Here is a 25029-nt window from a genome sequence, read left to right as displayed (position 1 = left end):
TAGCCTAGTGTTGATATGCAGTTCATGGTAATGTTAAATTCTTAAAGTAAAAGAATGTTACTTTTACTTAAATTTTTAACATTACCATGAAATGACTCAGGATGTTTGAGAGTGGTTTCACCCTCATTGGATTTCATATGGAGAAAGTAGAATTTTAGATCTCACTCAAAATTCAGCAGACTTATCTGTTTTTCAGGATTTCAAGATTGGGGAGTTGCAATGTTTCCATTGGATTTTGTCATATACTAGGGTATGGAACTTGTATTTAATCAAGAGAACCAAGCCCTCTATGCAGGGGAGACTCCCAATAATCAAGAGCACTAAGGTCGTTCGACTATGTAGGACAAGACTCCCAATCAAGCACGAGACAAGGAATTAGAAATTTCTCGTGGCTGATTTTAGATATTGCTATTTTAGTATTTTCATTATGGGATCATTCATGAGTAAATGTGATGTAAATTTCGAGACTAATAGTTTATGCATTGACAATTGACAATTTAATCATAATGTAATAAATTAGACTGCATCATATATGCTTTATGATTGCACATATTTCTTAAATGTCCTAATATATATATATATATATATATATATATATATATTGCGTTTCCGTGTTTCCAAAATTTGGGGGGTCACGTTTCATACCGTGTCTCTTTTGGAAACTCGTACCTGTTTCGCCGTTTCATGCAGCTTAGATCAAGTATTGTAATGAAACCATGGTAAGCAACGAAACAGCGGAGTGCCATTATCCTGCGTACGAAAATCATTTATGTTCCGTAAACCAATTGTGCCATGCTAGTAACCATCATGAAAACATCAAGTCTGAGCATATCCACTGTATAAGGAAGATCATCACGTAGCAAGATTTTCGACATATGTGCTTTGATCTGCTGATCCTTGGAAACACTGTCTACACACCAGGTGTGTGAATGGCATTCCAAAATGAATCAAGATGCACTGTGTATCTTGCTATTCACCTGGAAAGTATCCCAATGCTTCCTGATGATCTTATGGAGTGCCCCAAACAGAAGCTATGGAAACACTGAAATTTCTAGCAGCATATATTTTTTCATTGTGCAGTAATTTCCAGCAGCATATTATTCTATTATACAGGAATATATAAATATACAATTAACATATTTTTCACTTTTCCATTGAATTTTTTATCTTTCTCCATATGAGTAATACACATGTTTCGGTCCTTGAGGGATTGCTCAGACAACAAGGCTCAAAGCCACTACAAGAAATATACATTATGAGATCAACATGTTACATGCAGGAATTGAACCTGGGTAATGATAAAAATTGAAGTAAAAGTAACATTTCTTTTAATTTAAGTATTTAACATTACCATTAATTAACAACATTTTGGTGCAAACTGAGAGTGAAAGCCTTTTAAAAGAAAAATTTCCGGTCTTTAGAAGTCTCATTAATTCAATATTAACCTCTGATTAAGCATTAAAACAAAAATGTGGGCCCAACAATAAAATCAAGGCAAAATTAGACAAATTTCATTAGGGAACACATTGTAAAGATGCTGAAACGTGTTTCAGTTTGTATGAAACACATTTCTGACATGTGAAATGTGTTTCATACTATCTGAAACACATTTCAGTCAAGTTTCAGAGTGTTGATATGGAAATGCGGCTGGTACGCTGGGTGGGCCGGGAGGTGCAAGTTTCCTGCAACTTAGTGCTTATGCATGTATGTATGGAATGTGTGTACCGAAAATGGCATCCATCTACTGACATCTGCACCTATGAACACTGGCAATCTTGGTTTCGTTTTACAGTTGTTCACTTAGTTTTTACTGTGATCTGCATATACATATGAGTGTGGTCTAGTTATGATTTATCTGAAGCAAACTGTATTACTTGGTTTATCACATAATTTTTGGCTTACTTGCATACATTATTTGCATGTCCATCTGAAACTCCTTTTAGATTTCCCTCCTATTTACTTTGCTGTGCCTAATTGTTTATAAAGAGTTAATGATTATAGACTTGTGCCTTAGCATGCCTTCTGTAAACTATCATTGTGTTAAACATGTCAACCACGTTAACTATCAAGAGTCTTATATAAGAAATGGGATTTGACCCTCGACACAAAAGGGAACAAAGGGGCTTCATCAATAAAGCTATTCAAGAACAGGAACTTCTTTTGATGCATTTCTGCCAGTGACATCTCAAAGGGAAAAATCAATCCAAATAATCCATCCGAGTGGATAATCACTATGATGCTAACAGTGAAGATTTTCAAAGTTTTTGTCACCATGGAATGAATTTATGGCACCATTCTTTTGGTGATAACTAGATGCTTGGTTTTCTTGATTGAATGCTTGCATAGTTTTCTGGTAGTGGAAAACAGCTTTCATTTTAATACGAGAGATTCAATTATACGAGTAATAAAATATTGTTAATGCTAAGAATTATCTATTATTCTTTTGATGTGTTTCAACAAATAATTCATTTTAAATTTATTATGTCTGGCCATCAGTCCAAGAAAAGCTGCAGAAATTTTGGAAGCATATGAGGGGACACTGGAAGAGGACTATCCTCCCTATAATGAACGCTATGAACATTCTGAAATGCTTCTGTACAAGGTAAATGATGCTTTCAAATAACCTGATTTGCTGTTTTTTTATATTTGATTTTTTGCAATTTTGTTTCTTAGAAAATCACTACATAAGATCAAACATTTAATAAAAATTAATAATTAACATGTAGGATGTGTTCTTCTTTTGTCAGAGATACACTTTTAGATTCAGGTCCAGAACTTTGAAATCAAACATATACTGTATATTTTATATGTTTAGCATGTGTAGTAGAATAGGTGCAGGATAGTTTGGAACTTTGGATTAAAGAAATGCTAGTTATGTGACTTTGTAAGTTTGTCATAACAACTTGTGTTTACATGGCAATGATGCACTCTTTAAACCACAATATCAACCCGCGTTAAGAGGAAGTTCAAATTCAATAAAGTAATGTTAGATGTGAAAGATCACTGTAACTTGTTGGCATGGCAAAGTGTTCCTTGTCAACTTCACATGATTACCTGGCAATAGGGCTTGTTAAAACAAGATCTAGCACCCTTGTGCAAAGCCTCACCAAGAAACCTAGATCAAGTGCAACAAGGGGAATGTTACCATTGTCACTTAAGTAAAAAAGCCCCTCATTTTAGTGATGGAGACCGTCAAACACAAGGGAGACGTCCATTGTATATCTTAGGGATGAAGTGATGCAGTCGACTCAAGCTAAATGCCCCCTAAGGGTTCTACATCAAATTTCCACGCAGGAAACAAGAATATAGAAATTAAGGTTTAGCGTGGACTAATGAGTAAGCCTAAGATGCCAATTCAGAAGTTCCTATATCTCAATCTAGCAGCTTAGATCAACCAGTAGAGGCTCAAACAGGTTTCCAAAACCATTCATTCAAGAAATTACACTTGGCTATCATAAACTGGGGTTTTAAATCAGAAATTGTAGCAAACAAATAGTTGATAACAACAGCAAGAATTAGCTTCAGAATCTATGATAAAGAGGTGTAAAATTAGGGCTAAATAATGAGTAAACAAGAGAATATATTACAACAAATTTCTGTGGTTAAAAGACACATATCAGAACGAAGAACCCTAGACGTGAACCCTAAATTAGGATGGCAAATTGCAAGTAAAATAATACTTTTCCAATTAATTGCAAACAAAACTAAATTTAAAGTTTAGGACTATATTATCCAAGATAATTAATTCTGAGAATATACAATTTTGCTATAAATAAACCGTAATTTACCCTAGAACTAGTAAATAAAATATTTTTTTAAGGTTTTAAAAGATTGGCATAAGTGATATAACTAGTGCCTTTCTCAATCTAGTGTTAATGGAGTCGAGGAGTAATAATGTTTCGAAGAAAAGAGATGGCACTGGATTCAAAGGAATCAAGGGAGACAAACTATTGCCCCTTAATCCTCTAACTCTAACGTATTTCTATTTCCTTGGACAATTTAGGGGGAAGGAGCTAAACCTAGGTCACCTCGAGAGAATTTGATGAAAAAGCTTGTGCAAGAGATTTTAGAGCTATGTTAGAGGAGTGTCAATAAAATCTTGGTGAATATCAAACAACCCTAATTCATCAAGAAGAAACAAAGATGGAAGAAGATAACTCACATAGCATGGCACATACAATCCAAGACAACAAATAATCCTCCATGAAGAGAGAGCCAATAGATAATCATCCATGAAGAGAGAGCTATGTACAAATATACCTCTAAGAGAAAAAGAAAATCACTTAATGATAGCTCCATAGCGCATAAGAAAGGATAAAAACAAGTAGATAGTACTAATGATCTCCAAGTGTAACGTTGAATCCAAGAGATAAAACACTCCCCTATATATGAGGGTAATCAAGCTATGTATCCCTAAATTAGGCTAAAAGCCCCTAAAAACTACTAAATCTATGATACAAGTTGGATAGGTCATCAAACCAACCTCCAAAGATAACCTCTAAAATGAAGTAACATGAAAAATAACCTCAAAAATCCCACGTGTAAGCAAAATCTCCTAAAGGTGACATCATTCTCAGAGGTTATGTCTCTCCATGAAAAGGTGCAAAGGATGGCTCAAGGTGTTTGTCTCATCTCAGAAGCCATGTCTCATTAGAATTCGTGCCTCGTCACCAAAAGAAAACCTCTCATGCTCTACTATACCCTCAAGAAATTCCCACATCATCATCAATTGTAGCACAAGGGTGATGCTATCATGCTTGAACATGATGTCACTATGGTAGGTGGTGTAAAATCCCCTCTAAAGGGGTCCCAATTCACCTTCATCATCAGTCATCAATATGAGAAAAACAACATCCATCAGGTAGGTGCATGTTGGCCTGGGGGCGTCTTGTCATCTGAAGGTTATTCCTGCTCTTAGGATAATGTCCTAAAGCTTAGGGTCTCATCAATTGTGCCAAGAGATAACGCTCCTCAAAAGGTGCCCAATGTCCTCTATGAAAATGGTGGAACATCAGATGTTTAGTGCTGTAGAAGCATCACCATCATCCCTCAAGGAACCCTTAATGCACTTGGAATTTCATCTAACACTTACTCAAGGAATTAAGTGAGATCATCATCATGGGTACAAGAATCATAGGAGCATCAAGATTGACCATATTAATGTCAAAGCCATCAAATTAATTCCCACATGGTATTATTTTAAAATGTCCCACTAAGTTATGATTGTATACAAGTTGCTAGATTTAGGCATGGGAGGGTTATCAATGATCATAAGTCCTTATTAGGTGCTTCCAACTCTAAGAGGAGAAGTAGTTCATAGGACAACCCTTTTAGATGATAGGTTTAAGTGATGTGTTATGGTCTAGACTTTTTTTTCTTTGGAGGTGTCATAGTCTTATATCGGGTTGTATAAACTCTTCATCCATGAGTGCCTTTGTACAAGGAGCTTAGCTGCTTTCCTTGCCTTTCCTTGCCTTTGTTTTTCGAATCAACTTATTTTCCTTTTTCTTTCGTTGATTTGGCTTGTTTAACAAACTTCATTGATTATCTTGAAATATTGATTATTCAAATGGTCATACGTGAATGACTTACTTAACGCAGTTGAATCCCAAAAATGATATCTAATATAATATTCCTCTTTAATTATGGGCAATTTATCACTTAATTTTAATATTCCTTTTTTACTTTGATAGGTGTGAAATATGCATGGATACTCTCGAGGCGAGTGGCTATACAAGAGGGAGGTAGAGCTCAAGCTATACTTGGCTCCTGATTTCTTTGCATCCCTTGCCATTCTTTTGCATTTTGAGATTTGTCTTATACTTTTTTCTTACAACTGCATCATTGGTTGGGTATTTTCAACCCCTTGTTCTCATACGATGAAGTATGTTGGTAACCAGTATGATTAACTGACAACAACCAAACAAAATATAGGGAAATGAATAAGGGAATGATGACAATTGTTAAGTATGAGTAACATGCAACTCAACAACAATTATAGCCTTCTATTTGTGCCCCTCCTAGATAGTGTAATAAGAAGGCCCTAAGGAAGGTCACATTGGACTAGAAGCAAATGATAATCATCAAGATGAAATGAAGGAACACGAATACATTCCAAGCATCATGATCTATTATCCGATTTCAACCGATGATCCATACTATAATGTCAAAAATATTAAATGAAAGCACTTGCATCAACATGCAAGAATGGTTAATGAACCTCACAATTGATGGGTAATAGGGCCCAATTATACCATTTGTTCATTGAAATGGCAAGCTATCTGATTATAAGCTGGTTGCTATAATTTGAATTTTTTATGAAGTTGAATGAAATGCAAGAATGCAATATGAAACGTAGCTAACTAAATCTTATCTAGAGGAGCAAGAACAAAGTCTCTATATGTAACCAAGAGCTGTAAGAATAGTCCACCGAAAATGAACCCAAATTGGAGCTTACCAACTCCCTCCCAAAGTGAAATGCTCCCATTGCTAAGAATGCTTCATTGTGACATGAACAATTAGTAACCAAGTTAAATTTAAATGTGATTAACCTTACATGAATAGGGAGATTACTCCACCAACTAAAGCATATGCATAATTAGATGTTTTGAGCAATTGAGAAAAGTTTCAGGAACCATTTGTTACTAAAACCTCTGATGCTTTGGGTGCGAGTGAATTGATGTTTTGTTCGACACCTCCACAACAGTCTCAAGGGTATCGGTTGGCCTCCCAAAGGGAGGGGGGTTGAGGGGAGATCCAAGGTCTCACTACTTTACTATCTAAAATATCATGGAACTTAGCTCGTCACTTGCTGCCCCAATAAGCCAGATTGACCTGAAAGTATGATGTGATTGTTTGAATTGGCTCTGAGTGAGGTGGGGTATGCAGGATTTGAGATCTGTGTCTAAATATCTCCTTGATGAAGAGGGCTAGGCATCCTTGATCAAGAAACCGAAAGAAGGTAGAGAGGGACCCCCCAGATTATCTAGATATGCAATGATATCGTCCTATGATCTCGTAGTATATGAGGCACCAAAAAATGAGGTGTATCTCGGTCTCTGTCTCCTATTGGTGGCAGAATTGGCAATATCTGATCATGGTATATGGTGATCCATCTCCACCCGAAGTCAATGGGACCCAACTCGAATATGCCTTAGTGGGTTCTTGAGTGAGTGCATCCAGTGCCTGCAAGTATAAGGGGGGTGGATGATGAGGTCGTCCTGTAGCTCCAAAAAATGCTCTAGGCAAAGGACTTCTTTGGGCAAAGGCTCACTAAGGGGGATGTACAAGTGACCTAAATGTATAATTTGTAAATATCCTCTTTGATGGCCTGATTTAGTTTTTGCCAAGTTGGTTAGAGATGTGTTGGTTTGTCAAGGGAGAAACTAAATGGAAGAAGGTGCTTTGGTGAGATAGTCATTCATTGAAGGAGTTGGGATGCCTCTACAAACAATCCACAAGCACGACTTGAGGGGGTATCAAAAGTGATGGGCTGCAAAGGCTCGAGTGCAAGATCAGGTTATCTCTCTCTCTCGGAAGCGGAGCCTCTAGAAACCCTGACTCTATGGAGGAAAGAGAACAAGCAGAAAAGGACCTCAAGGAAAAATGGGATGACCTCAAACTCTGCCTGAATAATGGGTTGTTGAATTGTGCATTTGCAGTGGATGATACGAGTGTTATCAAGATCAGATCGAACTGGTATGAACACGCTGATTTGACTGTTTTGAGGCAAAAACCGATTCGGACCAGTGATTTGAACCATTTTTTGGCAGTTCAGTACCGAATCAGCCGATTCATTATCGAATTGGCCAGTTTGTTACTGAATCGACCATTGTCACCAAATGAATGGATTCAATACCTGTTCAATAAAGCTGCGTAGAACGCAGCAAGTGGGGCCTATTTTGCTTTTTCTTTTTTATTTTTTGTGTTGGCTGGGCACTAACCCATAATAGGTTCAAGCCTATGGCCCTTCTATAGCTATTATGCAATTCATGGTAATTTTTAATTCTTAAAGTAGCTTAAATTTTTAACATTACCATGAAATGTCTCAGGATGTTTGAGAGTGGTTTCGACCTCATTGGATTTCATATGGAGAAAGTAGAATTTTAGATCTCACTCAAAACCCAACAAAATTAATAGTTTTTCGGGATTTCAAGATTAGGGGGATTCCATCGGATTTTGTCATGTATGAGGGTATCGAACTAGAATTTAATCAAGAGCACCAATCCCTCTATGTACCTTGATGTTAGTGGCATTGTTTGTTGACTTCTTCTATCATGATCCTACTAAAAATGTACCCATCACTCAAACAAAATCTTGAATTGACATACTAAGCATGTTTTATCTTATTGTTATGCTTAGATGGTGATATTGATGACAAAGATCGCAATATAGGTAAAATTTTTGATGATATGTAGGTATTTGTTGTAGCATGATATTTTTTGGATACTAAAGGCCATCTAGGTCTTGTTTCTTGGGGTATTTTCTGCTCAAATATGGATTACACCTGGTGTTATTTTGGTTATGTGCACCCTTACATGCTCTATAAATGAGAACTTTTGCTTATTTGTGTATAAATGGTTTGGATTCATATGGATGCACATTAATATATGTGGTTTTCTTTAAAATTTGAATATTTTATGTGTTTTTGGTTGACCGGTTTTTTGATCTAGTTTTTTTTACCGATCTCTATTTGGGTCTGATTGTTTCTCGATCTGGGGGGTCTACCGGTTCAATGAGCAGTCCAGTTTTGATAACATTGGATGATACATTGGAGAAGCAACATCTCGACTCTCTCCATCATGGCCCATTTTGACTAATAGTAAACTAGGTCCCCAAATCTCAGAAGCATATATGATTGTGGGTTTGATAATGGCGTCCACAAGATGGAGCTTGGGAAAGATGTCTTGGAACTGTGCTTGGAAGCAACGACGCTTGATGAGGGCTAGGGAGCCGTAGCCTTTATTCAGTCGAGTTTGGAGTGCTTTCTGCATATGAAGTTTGGGCCCTGTGAACTGTACCCTTAAGTAGGTGTAAGATGTGGTGATCTCAATCTCTACCTCATGGTAGTAGAAGTGTAGGTCTGCAATAGAGTTCTTTGAGGCATTGAAGATTAGAACCTTGGTTTTACCCAAGTTGACCTTTAGTTGTCGAAGGTCACAACAAGTGGCCGATGTGTCAATCTGTTTATGTAATCCCTCAGGAGTAGAGGCCAACAAGACCAAGTCATCAACGAAGAGGAGCAAGGAGATCAAAACATGGTGCAGTAGGCAACCACCACCCTCTGTATGTGCTCATGAAGGAAAGACTCAAACTCATCAATATAAGTCCCAAATAGAGTCAGAGAGAGGGGAGACCCTTGCTTCATCCCAATGGTACTTTGAATAAAGTTTGAAAGACCATGGGCCATCTTGAGACACCCTATCACTGACTCATAAAGTCTCATGATAACAATAAAGAGGATCTTTGATATGCCAATGTCGTAGAGTCTCTTTAATAATGCTTCCATTGAAATTGTGTCAAAAGCTTTCTAGAAATCAAGAAAGCAACTGTAAACCCACAAAGAGTGATTGCGAGCCTCCTCAATGATGGATCCGAGGGTGAACATGTGATCAATCATCTAGTAGTCTGGTTGGAAGCCTACTTGTCCTCTAGCTATGAGATGTCGATTCTCCAGTGCCTTAGAAAACCATTGGTGTAGAATTGTGGCATAAAGCTTGGAGAATGTGTGACCCACCAAGATAGTTTTGTGATTATTCAGATCAACACTAGACCCAGATTTGTGGTTCAGGTGGATGATGTATCTTGTCTAGGACATGGGAAGCCTGAACAAATCACATGGTAAAAAAGATTTGCAATATATGTCTCAAGCGATTGCATGCCATGCTTGAGGAATTCGGTCTTAAACTTGCCCTCATCAACTGCTCGGTTGGTACTCAAAGTTCTGGTTGCACTCCTAATTGGTAGTTCAAAGAAAATGTGACACAAGGTGGGAGGGGAGGGTATGTGGCTTGGTGGTTGTCTAGGGATGTCGTAGAGGTGGCGCGGTATAATTTAAGGTATGAGACAAAGAAGGCAAGAAATAGTACCAATGGATTTCACAAGTGCGTCATTCACAAGTTTAATTCATTTGTGCTTTTAAAAGATGGGTTTCGAGCAAAGTACTTCACAAAAATCCAATTGAATGAGTGGAAAAAATATACATGCCATTCATCTTTGCATTACATCTTATGAATTTACAACATTCAATGTCTTGGTCATAAATCATAACAATGCATTTTACATGCAAGTGGAATAAGTTTTTTGTCAATTTGAAAACTCTGTTGATCTATTAAAAACACTCTCATCAAGCTAATACGATGACCATCCATGGATTCAAAGTTCAAACTAAGTGAGTGATATAACCAATCATATGGCTTGTGATAAATTCCATTTGAAACTTTGATTTCTCCCATTATATTTTGTGCATCAGTTAAGAGTCCTTGTTGGCCTTGTTTTTTTTCAAATGGGGTAGCAAGCTAAGTGGGCTTGATTTTGGGGCAAACTCCACAGTTAAGCGCGCTTGAGCCAGAGGAGATCTGGGATGGGTGACCTCCCGGGAAGTCTTGGTTATCGGGGGCAAGCCCCGGAAGTGACGATTGACGCTATGTGATTCATTTCACTAGTTTCAATCCCACTTCTTCACCCCTGTGAGCATGACCCGATGCAATGAGTGCTAAGTGAACAATTCAAAAATCATGAGAAATTAGTCAGTTAGGACTACCTCTCATGGAAATGGTCATACGTTAATGACTTACTTAACGCAGTTGAATCCCAAAAACGATATCTAATATAATGCACTACGTAAACCCCTAATACTTAAATTCAAAAAGAGTGAAGGGATCTCTACTTGAATGGTTCATGAGGCACAATACTTGCTAAGGTTTTGCAAATGGGGTAGCAAGCTAAGTGGGCTTGATTGTGGGGAAAACTCCACAGTTAAGCGCGCTTGAGCCAGAGGAGATCTGGGATGGGTGACCTCTCGGGAAGTCCTGGTTACCGGGTGCAAGCCCCGGAAGTGACGATTGACGCTATGTGATTCATTTCACTAGTTTCAATCCCACTTCTTCACCCCTGTGAGCATCACCCGATGCAATGAGTGCTAAGTGAACAATTCAAAAATCATGAGAAATTAGTCAGTTACGACTACCTCTCATGGAAATGGTCATACGTTAATGACTTACTTAACGCAGTTGAATCCCAAAAACGATATCTAATATTTTCTCTTGTTTTTTTGATTTAATTGTAGCTAGATTATTTGCTTCCCTTGGTTGCCATTATCATTCCAAAAATGTAGATGATAGCTATATCTGTATGAAAATCATGGAACACTGTTCCTTTTTATTGGCTTGACGAAGAGTGAAACAACTTCCACTCCTTGAGGAATTGCTTTGTGCTTGTCTAGGATGTTTGTTAAAGATACTCCTCACTTCAACTAACCTTTTAATGAAGGGTAGGATGCTGGAATGCTAGAGTCCAACACAGACTTGTGCTCGATGTGAAAATGATCTACAATGGGGAATGAGGCATTGATTTGAGCTGGCTAAGAGTGTTTAAAACGTGTAGCACCAAACCGAAGAGTAGTGTAATAAATAGAGTGAAAAGATATTATTCCGTGAGGAATCAAACTCCATGCTTGTCTTGAATGTTTGGTAAAGATAATTGCCACTTCAATTATGCTTTCAATGAATGATAGAATGGTTGAATACCATATTGCAATGTCAGCCTCTCCCTGCCATGAAATCAGTCTGGAGCGGGTAATGAGGCGTTTATTCGAGTGGCTTGGAAGTGTCTAAAACATGCAACACTAAACAAAAGCAAAATTTAATAAAAAGAAAGATACTTGGACATAGAAAGGCATTGCACACTACTCTAAGGGAAGAAAATGGCTTGTGTGCAAGTGCACACACTCTTTCGAAGTTCGACTCGTAGGAGAAGTTTGGAAACATATAAGAAACACTAAACCATATACGAGATGGTAAATAAGCATGATTAGTGTAAATGAATAGCCACATGGCAGTCTGGTGATGAACCTTGGATATAAGCAACAATTGTGAAAGGTAAATTTGTTTTGCTAGGTGGTTGAGTGGCCAAATCATTGAATTTGAAAGTACATATTTGCTAGTTGACCAATTTGTCCTTTTGTGAGAAATTCATTGGGATAGGAGGATATTCGCAAGAAAGAGCGATTTTGTCTCTTTTTCCTAGTGAGAGTGTTTGCTTGCCTTGTAGGTGAGCAATTTGTCTCTAGTCATTGATTTGTTCAGTGAAAGAGTAAGCAACAATATGGGTGGATGATTTCCCTTTTAGCAAAATGATTTGTTGATTTAACAAGCAACCAAGGTGAGATGATTCTTTGGGTTAGGGGATAATCTTGAATCTCTCCAAGTGAGCAATTTGTATTTTTATTAGGATTGACAATTTGCTTGCCCTCAAAGGTGAATGATTTGTCTTCAATAAGTAAGTTTATAATTAAAACAAACCAAAATCAAGTGTCAATCCATTGGAGCACTTAGAAAAAAATTCTTTGGTAAAGGTGCCCAGGCATCCAAATTGTGAAATTATTGAGTAAATGAGCCCTTTTGTAATCTCGAGAAGCTTGAGAAGTGATGGTCATCACCAACAATATCTAGACAAACACGATTGGCAAGAAATGTGACGATAATTCGTTAATTTAAAGAATTTGTTGCAATTAAAAGTGGTCCGCTTAGTTTTAGCTTTGTATGTGCATAACTCCTACAGATGGCCTCAAAAAAGGTTCGTATAAATAGGGTGTACAGAACATCAAGAGGTTTACAACATCTAGTAAGACGACAATTCTGCCTCTCCATTTTTACCTCTTGTTAAACATGAAGAGGAAAACAACCCATTAATGGGAAATTTTTTAATCGTCATTCTCATACTTTTGGGGCTTGAATTTAATTTCGTTAAATTGGATTGTCATAAGAGGCCTGAAAAACCTTTAGTTTCCTTGTTCGAGAGCTCTAATACTTCATTTGGTCACTCTGTGAAATTACATGCAAATGGAGCCTACATGTGGGAGTATGGTCCTCTTTTGGACTATCGTTTAATGAATCTGATAATTCGGTGTTGAAATGCCATCCTTCTTGTCATATATTATTTGATCGACATTGTTAAACATGCTCCAGTTCATCAGAAATGTATCAGTCAAGCTGTGTTCGTTATCCGTTTGGACACTAGTCGCATTGGGCATGTCGTTAAAAAGTTGACCTACGTGATCATTCGGAAGAGTGATCATTTGTGATAAGTTGATCTCGTAAACAATAGTGATCAAGGATGTAATGTTTTGTCATTGTCTTTATTAAGATATTCTCAAATTTACCATTTCACTTGCCATCATTGTTAGAGTTGGTTGTGACATCAGCCCTTGGGGCTAGGTGGTAGATGATGTCAAGGAGTCATTCCAATCACAATCCTACCAGTAGATATGTGGTTTACTATTGATATTGATTATTCTTACATCACTATTGGGTTCTCACAAGTATTTTACTATTTACCACCATATTCAAGAATAGTGGAGAAAAAAACCCTGATCCCGTCTTGTTAACCCGTAGATTGCCTGTGCAACTGTAGGGTTAAGTTTGATCTAAATTTCATCATGTTGGTTAGATCCAAAGTTATATCCAGGTTTTCACAGTGCTACACAAACGGTTTTGGCAGATCTGAGATCTTGTCATATTTTGCAGTTCTCATTATTCTATGAGGTAAAGTTCTAAGGCCTTCATATCAGAGGTATCTACATATTCTTTAGTCCTTGTGAGCTGACGATGCCAATGAACCTATTTGGGCGACATGCAAGTAGTTTCAAGACAACGCTATATTTAGCAATTAGGGTTTCAGGGCTTGCATTCCAAATTGATGGTGACATGCAAGTAGTTTCAATTCAATGCTATTTTTAGCAATCAGGGTTTCAGTGCTTGCATTCCAAATTTAGCACAGTTTGTGGTCCATGCAGAAAAAATGGGTCCAATAACACTATTGACATGCAAGAAGTTGATAATTTTGGACATGCTATATTTAGTAGGTTTTTATAGTTGTTCTATTCGTATCCCTAGTTTCATATTTTTCAGGAGTGGAACTGCTATTCTTGTCATGTGTACATTTAACAGATCTATTTATAGCAATGTCGGGGTTTGTATGTGTAGTGGGGCTGTTTTCAGGGTTCTGGTACGTGATTTGAATTCAGACTTGAGCAAGTAGATATATTCTTGTAGTGTGACATGTGCCAGCTATTTAGAGTTTCTCGTGGTATTCCATTTTAGTATGGGTATCTTACTAAATTTACAATTTCAAATTTATTGCTGTTCTCAAACTCTAATTCGACCTTGTACTTATAGTCGGTATGTTTGCTAGTTTTACCAAATCCAAAATCCTAGATTGACTTGCTATTCATGGTTGGCATGTGAGATAGCCTCATGCTTGATATTTTAAAACCTCTAGCTTCATGGTGTCTTAATTTCGGAGGTTTTATTTTATTATAATTCTTCTCTCTAGCATTCATGCAGCCTGGTGTTAAAGGAAAATTTGTGGAGGTTTGAGTTAAGCATGCTTTCAGCTGATCAAAAATGGGAGAGGAAGCAAGCAGATCTCAGTTCCAGCACATTATTAGAGTGTTTTAAGCATGTTATCTGGGGGTTAAAGTTAATAGCAATGAATTTTGGGTTTGAGAATAGCAATGAATTTGAAATGGTAAATTTAGTAAGATACCCATACTAAAATGGAATACCCAAAGTTAATGTTATGTGGTCTAAATTAGTAAATAGCGTATAAGTTAGAGGAGGGTTGCTGTGAATAGTGACATGAGTTTTTCAAAGTTGTGGTTAATGTGCGAAATCCAGTGCTGTAGGGCAGTATTTTCATCAGACTTGTCTCTTATATGTGGAAAAAAGTCATGTTCTTCCAGGAAAGGCTATCCAGTAAGTCTGTTCTTTGCAGGTTGCGTAATGATGCTTTGAGATGCAATACACTTTTGGAGGATGGCGATTTGTTTGATGTTGTACTACAGTAAACAGCACTCTATCACACTTACAGCCCACCAAACAGTAAACATCTGTGGAGTTGGAGTTTGAGGATTATCACAGAATAATTGGTGAATTGGCTACCACTCTTCTCGTCCTTTTTAATAAAGGACAAACATAGCAAAAACACAATATTATCCCTAGATTCAGGAATAGGTGCCATGTAACGTTGCCATCTTGCACCCATAATCCCAAGGATAGAAAACAATAAATAAGAGGATAAGATAAGAATATGAGACAAGTCCAAGTAGGGTGATCCACATGAAAACGTAGGTTTCTCCAAGAGAAGAACGAAGCTCTGAAAAATAGCATGCTTGCTCCTCAAGTTAGAGGCTCCATATGGACTAAGATAGCTGCCCAAAATAAATTTCTGAGAAAAGTTGAAAGCATCTCCAAAGATAGCTCAAGTGGGGTGCTGCATATGTGTGTATGCCACATATAGACCCACTCTCAGGACAGGAAAAAACTTTTGAGAAACAATAATTTTATGATTTGGTTTTGCACACTGCATCTCATTTGGTTTTGCATTATAAAGTTATTTTTAAGACCATTTTCACCTTTATTGAGAACTATTGTTTGGTTGATTTTCTTCTTTTGCTTCTTCCAACTCCAATTGTTATGAACATAATTATATATAAAATAACATAAATAATAATTAATAAAGTATAATTAATTATAAAAAAGGCATGTCCTAAAAGACATGACTCCTTATGAAAGGCACCTGCCTAGGTATATAAACAGGGTCCTCATTTGTAAGTTGTAACCAAACATATCATATCTTTTGTACATTCAATATTCTTATATATAAATATTACTTTCCTATTATGGATATTATCATATTCCAGATATTCTGACTCTGTTCAAACATTACCATATTCCACCGAGTACGAATTTTGTTTGTTACACCAATACTACTTTTTCTTCTTTTCTCCCCCAATGAAAGTTGAAACCACCTTCCTGTTGTGCTCAGTTTAGTTATGGTCTTGATGAAATATTCATTCTCTTCAAAGTGTTAGCTGTGCCTGTAATGCTAGTTTCTGCATCATGTCTGCTGCATCATCCAGTGTGCAAGCTAACTAGGTGTGTGGCTGTTTGCTAGTCTTTGGTCCACATTGGTATTTGTCACATTATCACTGTGGTTGTTTGTGTGAAACTGTCTGCTTTATGTCTGGATTGGCATTGTGTAGTGTGTTGGGAATTATTTCTCTCTTTCTCTCTATCACTCCCTTTCTCTATCATTTTTTATTTTTTAATTTCATTATCATATTCCACATATGGGCAGAATATGTGGAGAGCAAAAGAGGTATTATATGCCTCCAGTGTACCAGTGGAGAATATAAAGTGTTGTCATTGCCATTCCTGGTTGTGTTTTCATTACTTGGTGTTTTTGTCCAGTTTGCTTTCCTAAATAAAATTCAACTTTGTTCTAGGAAAAAAAGTGTCACCTGGGAAGTGGGATGTGTTGACTGCAAGAATGGATGTGTTGTGCCTGAGGAACTCGAAATGTAATTTTCTAAATTCTTGCAACTGATTAGGACCCCAGATTTGAATGTTTTAGAGAATATCTTGGTGTTCTGGAATTTCTAATTCATGTTTTGGAAATGATATGTTGTTATATCTCCGTTTGCTCTCTGAGATATCCTTTCCTTACATTTTGCTTTTACATGGTTGAATTGCAGATCTCTCTTCTCGAGGAATGTGGGGCTCCAGAAAAAGCACTAGAGGAACTTAATAAGAAGGCGACCAAAATAGTAAGTGGATCAATATTCATTAATATGAAGAATTGCAATAGTTGGTTTGGATAGTGAAGATGCCTGATTTGGAAAATTTGGTAGGCTGAAATGTGTCTATTATGAATGCAAATGCAGGTTGACAGGTTGGCTTTTAAGGAGCAACTTGCTTCTTTATTGTTAAAGCTTGGCCGTTTGAATGAAGCTGAGGCAACATATCAGTCCCTCCTTGCGGCAAACTCTGAAAATTATAGGTTTTATCTCCTTTTGATTTTAATTCTACCTAGTGCTATGCAATTTTTGGGAAGCCTTCAAGTTTTAGATGTGTAGTGTGCTGGGAAAAAATCAGTAGTAGTTTGTTTTTTTTGTTACATGACTGATGCTCACTATTGCGTTTAGTGAATGCATTAATGCAAATGTTAGAACTTTAGCAAGCTGTAAGAAGCACTAATGATAACAGTTTTTATCAATGTTTGGAAAGTATTATTGATAATTCATATTTCGTAATATTTGTGCCTCTAGGTGTGTTCAATGTTTAGGTATTTTTATCTTATATCTGTTTTCATGTGTATTTGCTTCCGTAGCTTGATACTATTGTAAGCAACCATAACTACATTGTAGTCTTTATGATTTTGAAGTGCATTAGCTTTTAACTAAGTCACATAGATAGAAGTACACATGGATATGGATTTGAATAAAAAGCATATAATATATATATATATATATATATAGAGAGAGAGAGAGAGAGAGAGATATTTGTGGAGAAACTCCCCCCTCTTCCTTCTAATTTTCAGATGGATGGCAGGTCAGCTACCAGATGCAAAAGTGACTGGTAACCTGAAAGGACTTGACAAGAATGGATCCAAAGGCCTATGTGGTCTTTGCACAGGAACATATTACCATTCTAGCTAACTGTTGCGGCTATATATGAATATAACTTAATACACAAATTTAAGATGACATTGTGTCTGTGCTTCATTCGGCCATCTTTTCGGATCACATGTACATATGCCATTGTAAATATAGTATTATATTGATTATGATTATTGTTGGTTTTGCTCTACTGACTAAACACATCTAATCTATTTGCTTTGGTTTCATTGATATTACTCTAAAGTTATAATTTCATGGGAATTCACATTGAATAATTATTGTACTCAAGGTTGGCTTCCAATAGGGTCTTCAAACACATGTCTTGTCATAAATGACCAAGGTCATCGCTAGAAGATATAGTTACTGTTGAAATGTGTAACTAGGTTCGGTCTTCATAATGTCTATTGCAATCATCATTTTATGTATTGTTGATTTTTGGTATCATCAGATGTGCTCTAGCCATGAAAATTGGTGGAGAGGCTAAGGCACATGAGATCTCTAAGACCGAGAAATCGTTTGGGGAAATTCCACCTGGATGGAGAGATATTAAAATAATTAATATTTTTAATTTGATCCTAAGTCGAAACTTAGGAAAATTAAAATATTAATGTGTATTAATATAATATGGGTGATAAAGTTCTAAATAACGGGGATCAAGGCAGATATAATCTTAGTCGTTGATTAGGGACTTAATCTTGGTCGTTGAATCATCAATAGGAAAAGTATAAGAAGAGGCTTGAGGGTCAGTTGGAGATACACCAAGACACCAAGAGAGATCAGTCAGTTCGATTTTCTGGGGCGAGGTTTGTTGAGGAAATTGAACCAGTGATTTGTTGCAGCGAGGGGCAGTGTTACAGAAGGCCGAGAATACATAGCAAAGAGGCAGAGAGAGTGCCAGAGAGACAACACAGAGGCTAGGAAGGCTGATGCAGAGGTTGAGGAGGCCAGCACAGAGGACGCAAAGGGCCAAGAGGCTAACGCAGAAGCTGCAGTGGCTGATGTAGGCAGTGCAGAGGGCTGCAGAGCTGATGTTGGGTTGAAGAGGCTGCGCTGAGGCATTTTCGTGGGGCAGACTGAGAGTTGATTAGCTGACACAGTGCTTGGAGGGTGACACAGTTCTTGACGATAGTTTGGAGCAGATTTCGCTGTCCGACTAAGGGAGCAGTCAAAGTCACTATGGGGCTATTCATACAGTTGCTGATTAGCCCGAATATCTATCTCCGAAGAGAGATACTACTGCCGAGGGCATTCTCTGTTGGGTGAGCCATTTTTGGCACCTTAGTTGTATTCAGAAAATTGCATAATAATAAAACCCTCATATCTGTTGCACCAATTTTCTTGCATTGGGTTTTTCCGGGGACGATTGTCCAAAAATAACGGTGTCCCTTGTGTTGTCTCAGTTTTTTTCAGTTGCTGATCTATATATTTGTGAAGGTTGCTATTATGTTTATTTCGATGTTTATATGCTTAAATAACTTGTTAATGTAAAGAACAAATAGGAGATAATAAACCAGAAATAGCAGTAGGGTTTTCTGTTGTGTTAGATGTAGAAGTTTTCACATGTATTTGATGAAAAGAGTAAAATAAATTTATTATTTTCATTCTTGATGCATGGGTTTCATGCTCAAGGTAAATTTATTTGTAGGTCAAGCACCCATTGAGTGCTTCTAGGTTTGTCATAGAATTATGAAGTCAAAAGAGTCATTGTCATACATGTAAGACCCCTTTGGGCATCTTGTATTATGTAAAATAAATTTATTTGAGTCATAAAAGACCCTCCAAGACCTTGTCAACGAGCTGCAACAAGTCGGCCTAAATGAAAGATCAAGTCGGCCTCATGGAGGCAATTCGTACCCCTGGAAAGCCTATATATAAGAGGCATTCGACCTCATTTGGAGCACACATCCAACACATACGAAGAAGCAAGCAAAAGAGTTCGATCTTAAAAAGAAAGAAGTCCTAAGGCAAGCAAAGTTCAAGAAGGGAGCTAGAGTCGAAGTTGGTCTCTCTCTCACTCTCTTAATTGTAATGAAATTTTGAATTTGCTAGGTAAGAGTTGCTAGAAAGTTGCTGGGGGACGAAGTTGTTGGAGGATGAAGTTGTTGGTAATCAAAGTTGCTGGAAAAGTAGCACCTGTCAAAGTTGTTGCTGGAAAGTTAAAATTTGTTGATGTAAGTTGTGTAACGAAAGCTCATCAAGAAGGAAGTTGACTTGGTCTTAGAGGGGTCTTTGTCAAGGGTCTTAGGTCTTGGAATTCATCGTTTGAAGATTTTATAAGAAGAGAAAAATTCTTGTGGGTTTTCTTCTCAAAAGGAGAGGTTTTGGCCTCGACTAGCAACCTACATTTTGTGTCCTCTTTTCTCTTTGATCTTCATTGTTTGGTAGTTGTTTGATGATAGAAAACACAATAATAATCAAGTTAAAGACATCACAAACAATTATCAAAGTATGAGAAATCACCTAATCTAGCTGCCCCTAGATTTCTCAACATGAAATTAGGGCTAAGGTGACAAGACAAGAAGGGGCAGGTTGAATATCACATCATTGAAGAAGGATACATAAAGGATGAGCACAAGGAATTCATTAAGGAGGAATAAGAAACACCAAGGAGTACTCATCTCAAGGATCACGTCATCAATAAGAGAAGACCTCAAGGACCACACCTCCACTCAAAGAAAGAAGGACTACATATTTGAAGCATCTTGAAGTCTCCATATTCTACATTTCTACATCCAAAGGAAGCAAGAAGAAGCATTGGCATCACCATCAAAGTCATCAAGTTGATCTCCTTCACATTGAAGCAAAGATCACATCTCAAACATCCTTGAAGAAGATCATCAAGGAAGCAGCGTCATCAAGAAGGTATCAAGTTGAAGATATCATCATCTAAGAGCATCTTCACTTGACAAGTAACTTTATAACTATGTCTGAATCAACGATCAAAATGACTTCATTCTGCAAGGAAGGCAACAAACTGGTTGGGCCATCAAATTTCCTTGCATGGAAGAAGAGGATAGATTTGATCCTCATAGAAAATGAAGTTATTGAATATGTAAAAGGCTCCATCATCAAACCATCTTAAGAGCAAGCTCAAGCACTATCAAAGTATATGAAAGATGAAATAAGGGCTCAAAGAATCCTCATAGAATCAATTAAGGATTCACTCATCCCTTATGTAGCAAAGATGGAGACATCAAACGAAGTCTATGAAAAGTTGATAGAATTGTTTTCTGTAAGCACTGCAGGAGAAGTCATATCATTGAGAATCGAATTAAACAAAATGAAGGTATCAAAGGAAGAAGAGATAACCTCATACCTTATGAGGGTGTCACAAATAAGAGATCAACTACAAGAACTAGGAGAAATAATATCCAATAAAGAAATGACCACCATTGTGCCCAATGCACGACTTGATGAATGGGGCAAATTTGTATAGAGTATCTATTGAAAGAAGGAAGCCACTCCATTCAGTGAACTTAGGTCATTATGTAAGATTGAAGAAACTAGGTTGAAATAAAAAAGCAATGTTGGATCAAATGAACAAGTTTAAGCATATGCTGCCATGGACATGAGAAATGGAAAGTTTAGAAAGTTTGATCCTCAGAAAAAGAAGAAGATCGATATGTCAAAGATATAATGCTATGTGTGTAATGAGTATGGACACTTTAAAAGGAATTGTCCCAAACTCAAGAATGACAACAAGAAGAGAAATGAAATAAATGAAGTCCATGTTATCGAAGAAATTGAAGAATCAGAAAAGAAGAAATCAAAGAAGGAGGAAGTGAAAGATCTCTACTACGATTGAGATAATCTCCTTCACTTAGTTGTTTTTAGTTATAGAAAACATCACAAGTATGATAGGATGCATTATAGCAGGATAGAAATGACATCATCATAGAAGCATGGAAGGATAGTTGAAGTAGAGAGTCTACATGGTTGTGATAGTCATCTTGATAGAAAGAAAGTAGCTCATTGCATCTCCATTGGAAGCATACAAGGACAACCGAAGCAACAATCTATATTGTTGGAGAAAGTCATCTAGCAAGATAGAAGATAAAGAGATCATCATACAACATCATCATTAGGAAGGAGCTTTTGCAGAATGAGGATCATTAAGATGTTCCATTGGAATATTTGTTAGAAGATTCACCTTTACTTAAGAAGAAGCTAGTGTCTCGCAGATGGTCTACATTCCACTTTATGTGGGATATACAGGTTAAAAGGATGATGGTATGATAAAAAAGATGTGCAGCATAACAAGTTGGTTGAAGTACTTTCATCTTCAAGCAAGGAAAGGAAGTTGCCCAAAGGAAGCCTAGATGACCACATGAAGGAAGAGTTTTGTATATATATGATAGATATAGTGATGTCATCATATGGTTGTAGATAGAATTGGTAGAATACTCTATCTCATGAGCATGATAAAATAAGAAGAAACTCTTCCTTTAGAAATATATGCATGAAGGCATGTAGACAAGGTGCCTTGAACTCTTGTACATATTGATAAGATGAAACGAACATAATATGACCTCTTATGGAATATGAGGTGGTTGACAATCATGGTTCCTATGTTGAAAGAACCATGCAAATATCTCGAGGAAAGCAATATGTGAAAAAAGAAAGGAGAGTTCGTGAAAGATGCAACTATAGTCATGTAAGATAAGATAAGTGATCAACATTTGATAACAAGAAGGATTAACTATGACATCTCCATGAAGAAGGTATGAAGACCTTGATAGGTATGTTGGAAAAAGAGAACCTTGGTAATGAATGTCTTGGAGATGGATTCATACATGTGCAGGATGTTGATGTTGCAAGAAGATGATATCATGATGAAAGACCATCATAAAAATGTAACTTTGATTTGATGTTCATTTTGATTTTTGAAAACATCTGGATGGGTTGTTACAAGGCTACTGAAAGAAGGTTGTAGAAGTCACCTACAACTAGTACTCATGTGATTGGATGGAAGATATCGAAAGAAACATGACTTGGAAGAGGTAGCTATATGAAGAAAAGCCAGATGTGAACTAGAAGACCACTTTCCAATGAAGAAAAGGATGACATGACTATTGGTTCAACAATATGGTTTGTTGAAGAGAAAGTGATGGAGAAGATGGCCGATGCCCTACAATAAAGTGATGATGAAGAAGGCTCCATGATGAAGAAGATGATGTTCATGACATGCTACAGAAAGAAGAGCCCTACAAGCAGCTGAAAGTACCATGATCTCCACCAATTCACAAATAGTTGTTGTTGGTAACAAGTCCTTAGGTAAGAGGGAGCTTGGGTATATTCCTTTAGTAGGAATGATTAGATCCTCCCTTGTTAAGAGGGAGCAATGTTTTAAAACTCCGACTCCGACTCCGACTCGGCCGAGGATCGACTCCGACTCCGACTCCGAAACGGTAATGACTCGGCCGGCTCGATTTCAATGACTCGGTCGTTGTAAAAAATACATTAAATATTTATTTTTTTTATAAAAAAACATAATTTTAAAGATTTTAAACATAATTTTAAAGAAAACCATTTATAAAAGGACTTTAAAGTTAAAATGAGTATTATTTTTCAAAGGATTTTCCCAATTATACCTTCACTTTATTTACATGATGCAGGGCATGCCTAAGGATTATTATAATGGGTAAACTATAGTAGAAAATAACAGTGGAGAATGATTTTAACATGCTTTCTTCCTTTTCTTGTGAACAATTGACAAGTTAAATTTTACTTTTTGTCATAGTTTCCCATTTACACATCCAACCACCAAACGTACTTCATAAAAATAGAAAATTTGGGCCGGTTTGACATCTATCTAATTTTATTATAGTTACCTCAATCTGGCAGCAATTCATTCAGGTCAATGTGTTAGCATCTTCCCTCTCTTGAGTACTAAACATTACTGGAAAAATTCAGTGTCTTGCCTCATTGGCCCTCGTTCACATGTGATTTCTTTCCATGTGATATCTGATTCCTATCTATGTGATGTCCGATTCCTATCTATGTGATATCTGTAGCTATCATGCTATGACAACATATCCATTGATGGGATTCACTCTACATTAATACTCTCCTAACACAGTTGGCATAGGAATTGCAACTTGTTAAATTGTAGCTCAGATAGTCTTCTACAGCCCAGACACATATGTGGCACTCCAGCACACACTTATGAACAGATGTCGATACTTCAGTTACAGTAATTCGAGCTGTGCACTGCAACGATGCACTTCCTCTCTTGTTGACTGAGCACTATAATGCATTATATACGTAGGATTGATTACTGTTCTATTTCCACAAATTGTCCTCAACTGTTTGCATGGTATCCTCAGAAGTTTACATGTATTAGTTCAGTTTTATTCTAGCAGCTTTCTAATTTTGACTTCAGAGTTCAGTCTAAGTTGAGTTAGGTAAGATGTATGCAATCCAATTGAGAGGACAGATCTCTAGGAGAATGCATGGTTGCAAGCATCAGATCATCTACAGTAGAGATGCACTTACCTGGTTTATAACTTTATCTATGCCCTCAGGACTGACTCGGTGGAGGAAACGGCCGAGTTGGCCGAGTCAGCCATGACTCGGCCAAACGAACCGTTTCCTCCACCGAGTCAGTCATGAGGGCATCGAATCGGACCAACTCGGCCGTTTCCGTTTCGGAACGGCCGTTTCTTAAAACACTGAGAGGGAATGACGGATATGGCTCTCTACTTCACGTGTCATGCACTAGACCAAGACTAACAACCGTAAGTCTTAGTGAAGGCCATGAGGGAGAGATGGACACATCATTCTTGTCTTCATGTGATGAAGAAAGAATGGAGGATTGGGTAACCATCTGGTTTTCGATACTCTTTGAGGATGTGGTAGATCATCCAATAGGTAAGAGTAGTTGAGGAGGAAATTCCTTGAGGATGTGTTATTCCAATATATGAATTGTCTTATAAGGACATACCTTGTGAACATCCAGTGGGTTATGTACCCTAAGAGATAATGATGATGGTGTCTATTAGTCATTGTCTCACTAGCATTGTGCTATGATCTTGCAGAGAGATAGAGCTATTAGTCAAGGCCTTGCTATGTGACAATGCAAGTTGGTATGATGATATGCAATGAGATAAGATGAAATAATAGCTTATAAGATGACTTACCAATCCGACTCTTCTTATGAGAATTCTTTAGTATGAGAATGTGCAAGTACGATGTATTGATTACGAATACCTCCCTAGTTAGGAGGGAGTGTTGAAATGTGTATCTAGGTTCATTCTTCATAATGTCTATTGTAATCATGATTTTATGTATTTGATGAAAAGAGAAAAATAAACTTATTATTTTCATTCTTGATGCATGGGTTTCATGCT

The 25029-nt window shown here is 37.1% G+C and overlaps 1 protein-coding gene across 1 annotated transcript in view; it reads left to right on the top strand.

Annotated features, from left to right (window-relative positions):
• The window catches only part of EMB2753 (tetratricopeptide repeat (TPR)-containing protein), a 333581-nt gene that overhangs the window by 173217 nt on the left and 135335 nt on the right, over positions 1-25029 (top strand). The window contains exons 6-8 of the mRNA XM_089432854.1: positions 2497-2602; positions 16757-16828; positions 16946-17061. Coding sequence (XP_089288980.1) covers positions 2497-2602; positions 16757-16828; positions 16946-17061 — 294 coding nt within the window. The remainder of the gene's footprint in view (positions 1-2496; positions 2603-16756; positions 16829-16945; positions 17062-25029) is intronic.

The sequence above is a fragment of the Pinus tabuliformis genome, chromosome 5_1, assembly GCF_031772625.1.
Source record: "Pinus tabuliformis cultivar Carrire ecotype Pingquan chromosome 5_1, CPIR1, whole genome shotgun sequence".
In the NCBI taxonomy this organism is placed as follows: Eukaryota; Viridiplantae; Streptophyta; class Pinopsida; order Pinales; family Pinaceae; genus Pinus; species Pinus tabuliformis.
This window is presented reverse-complemented; position numbering and strand designations above follow the sequence as displayed.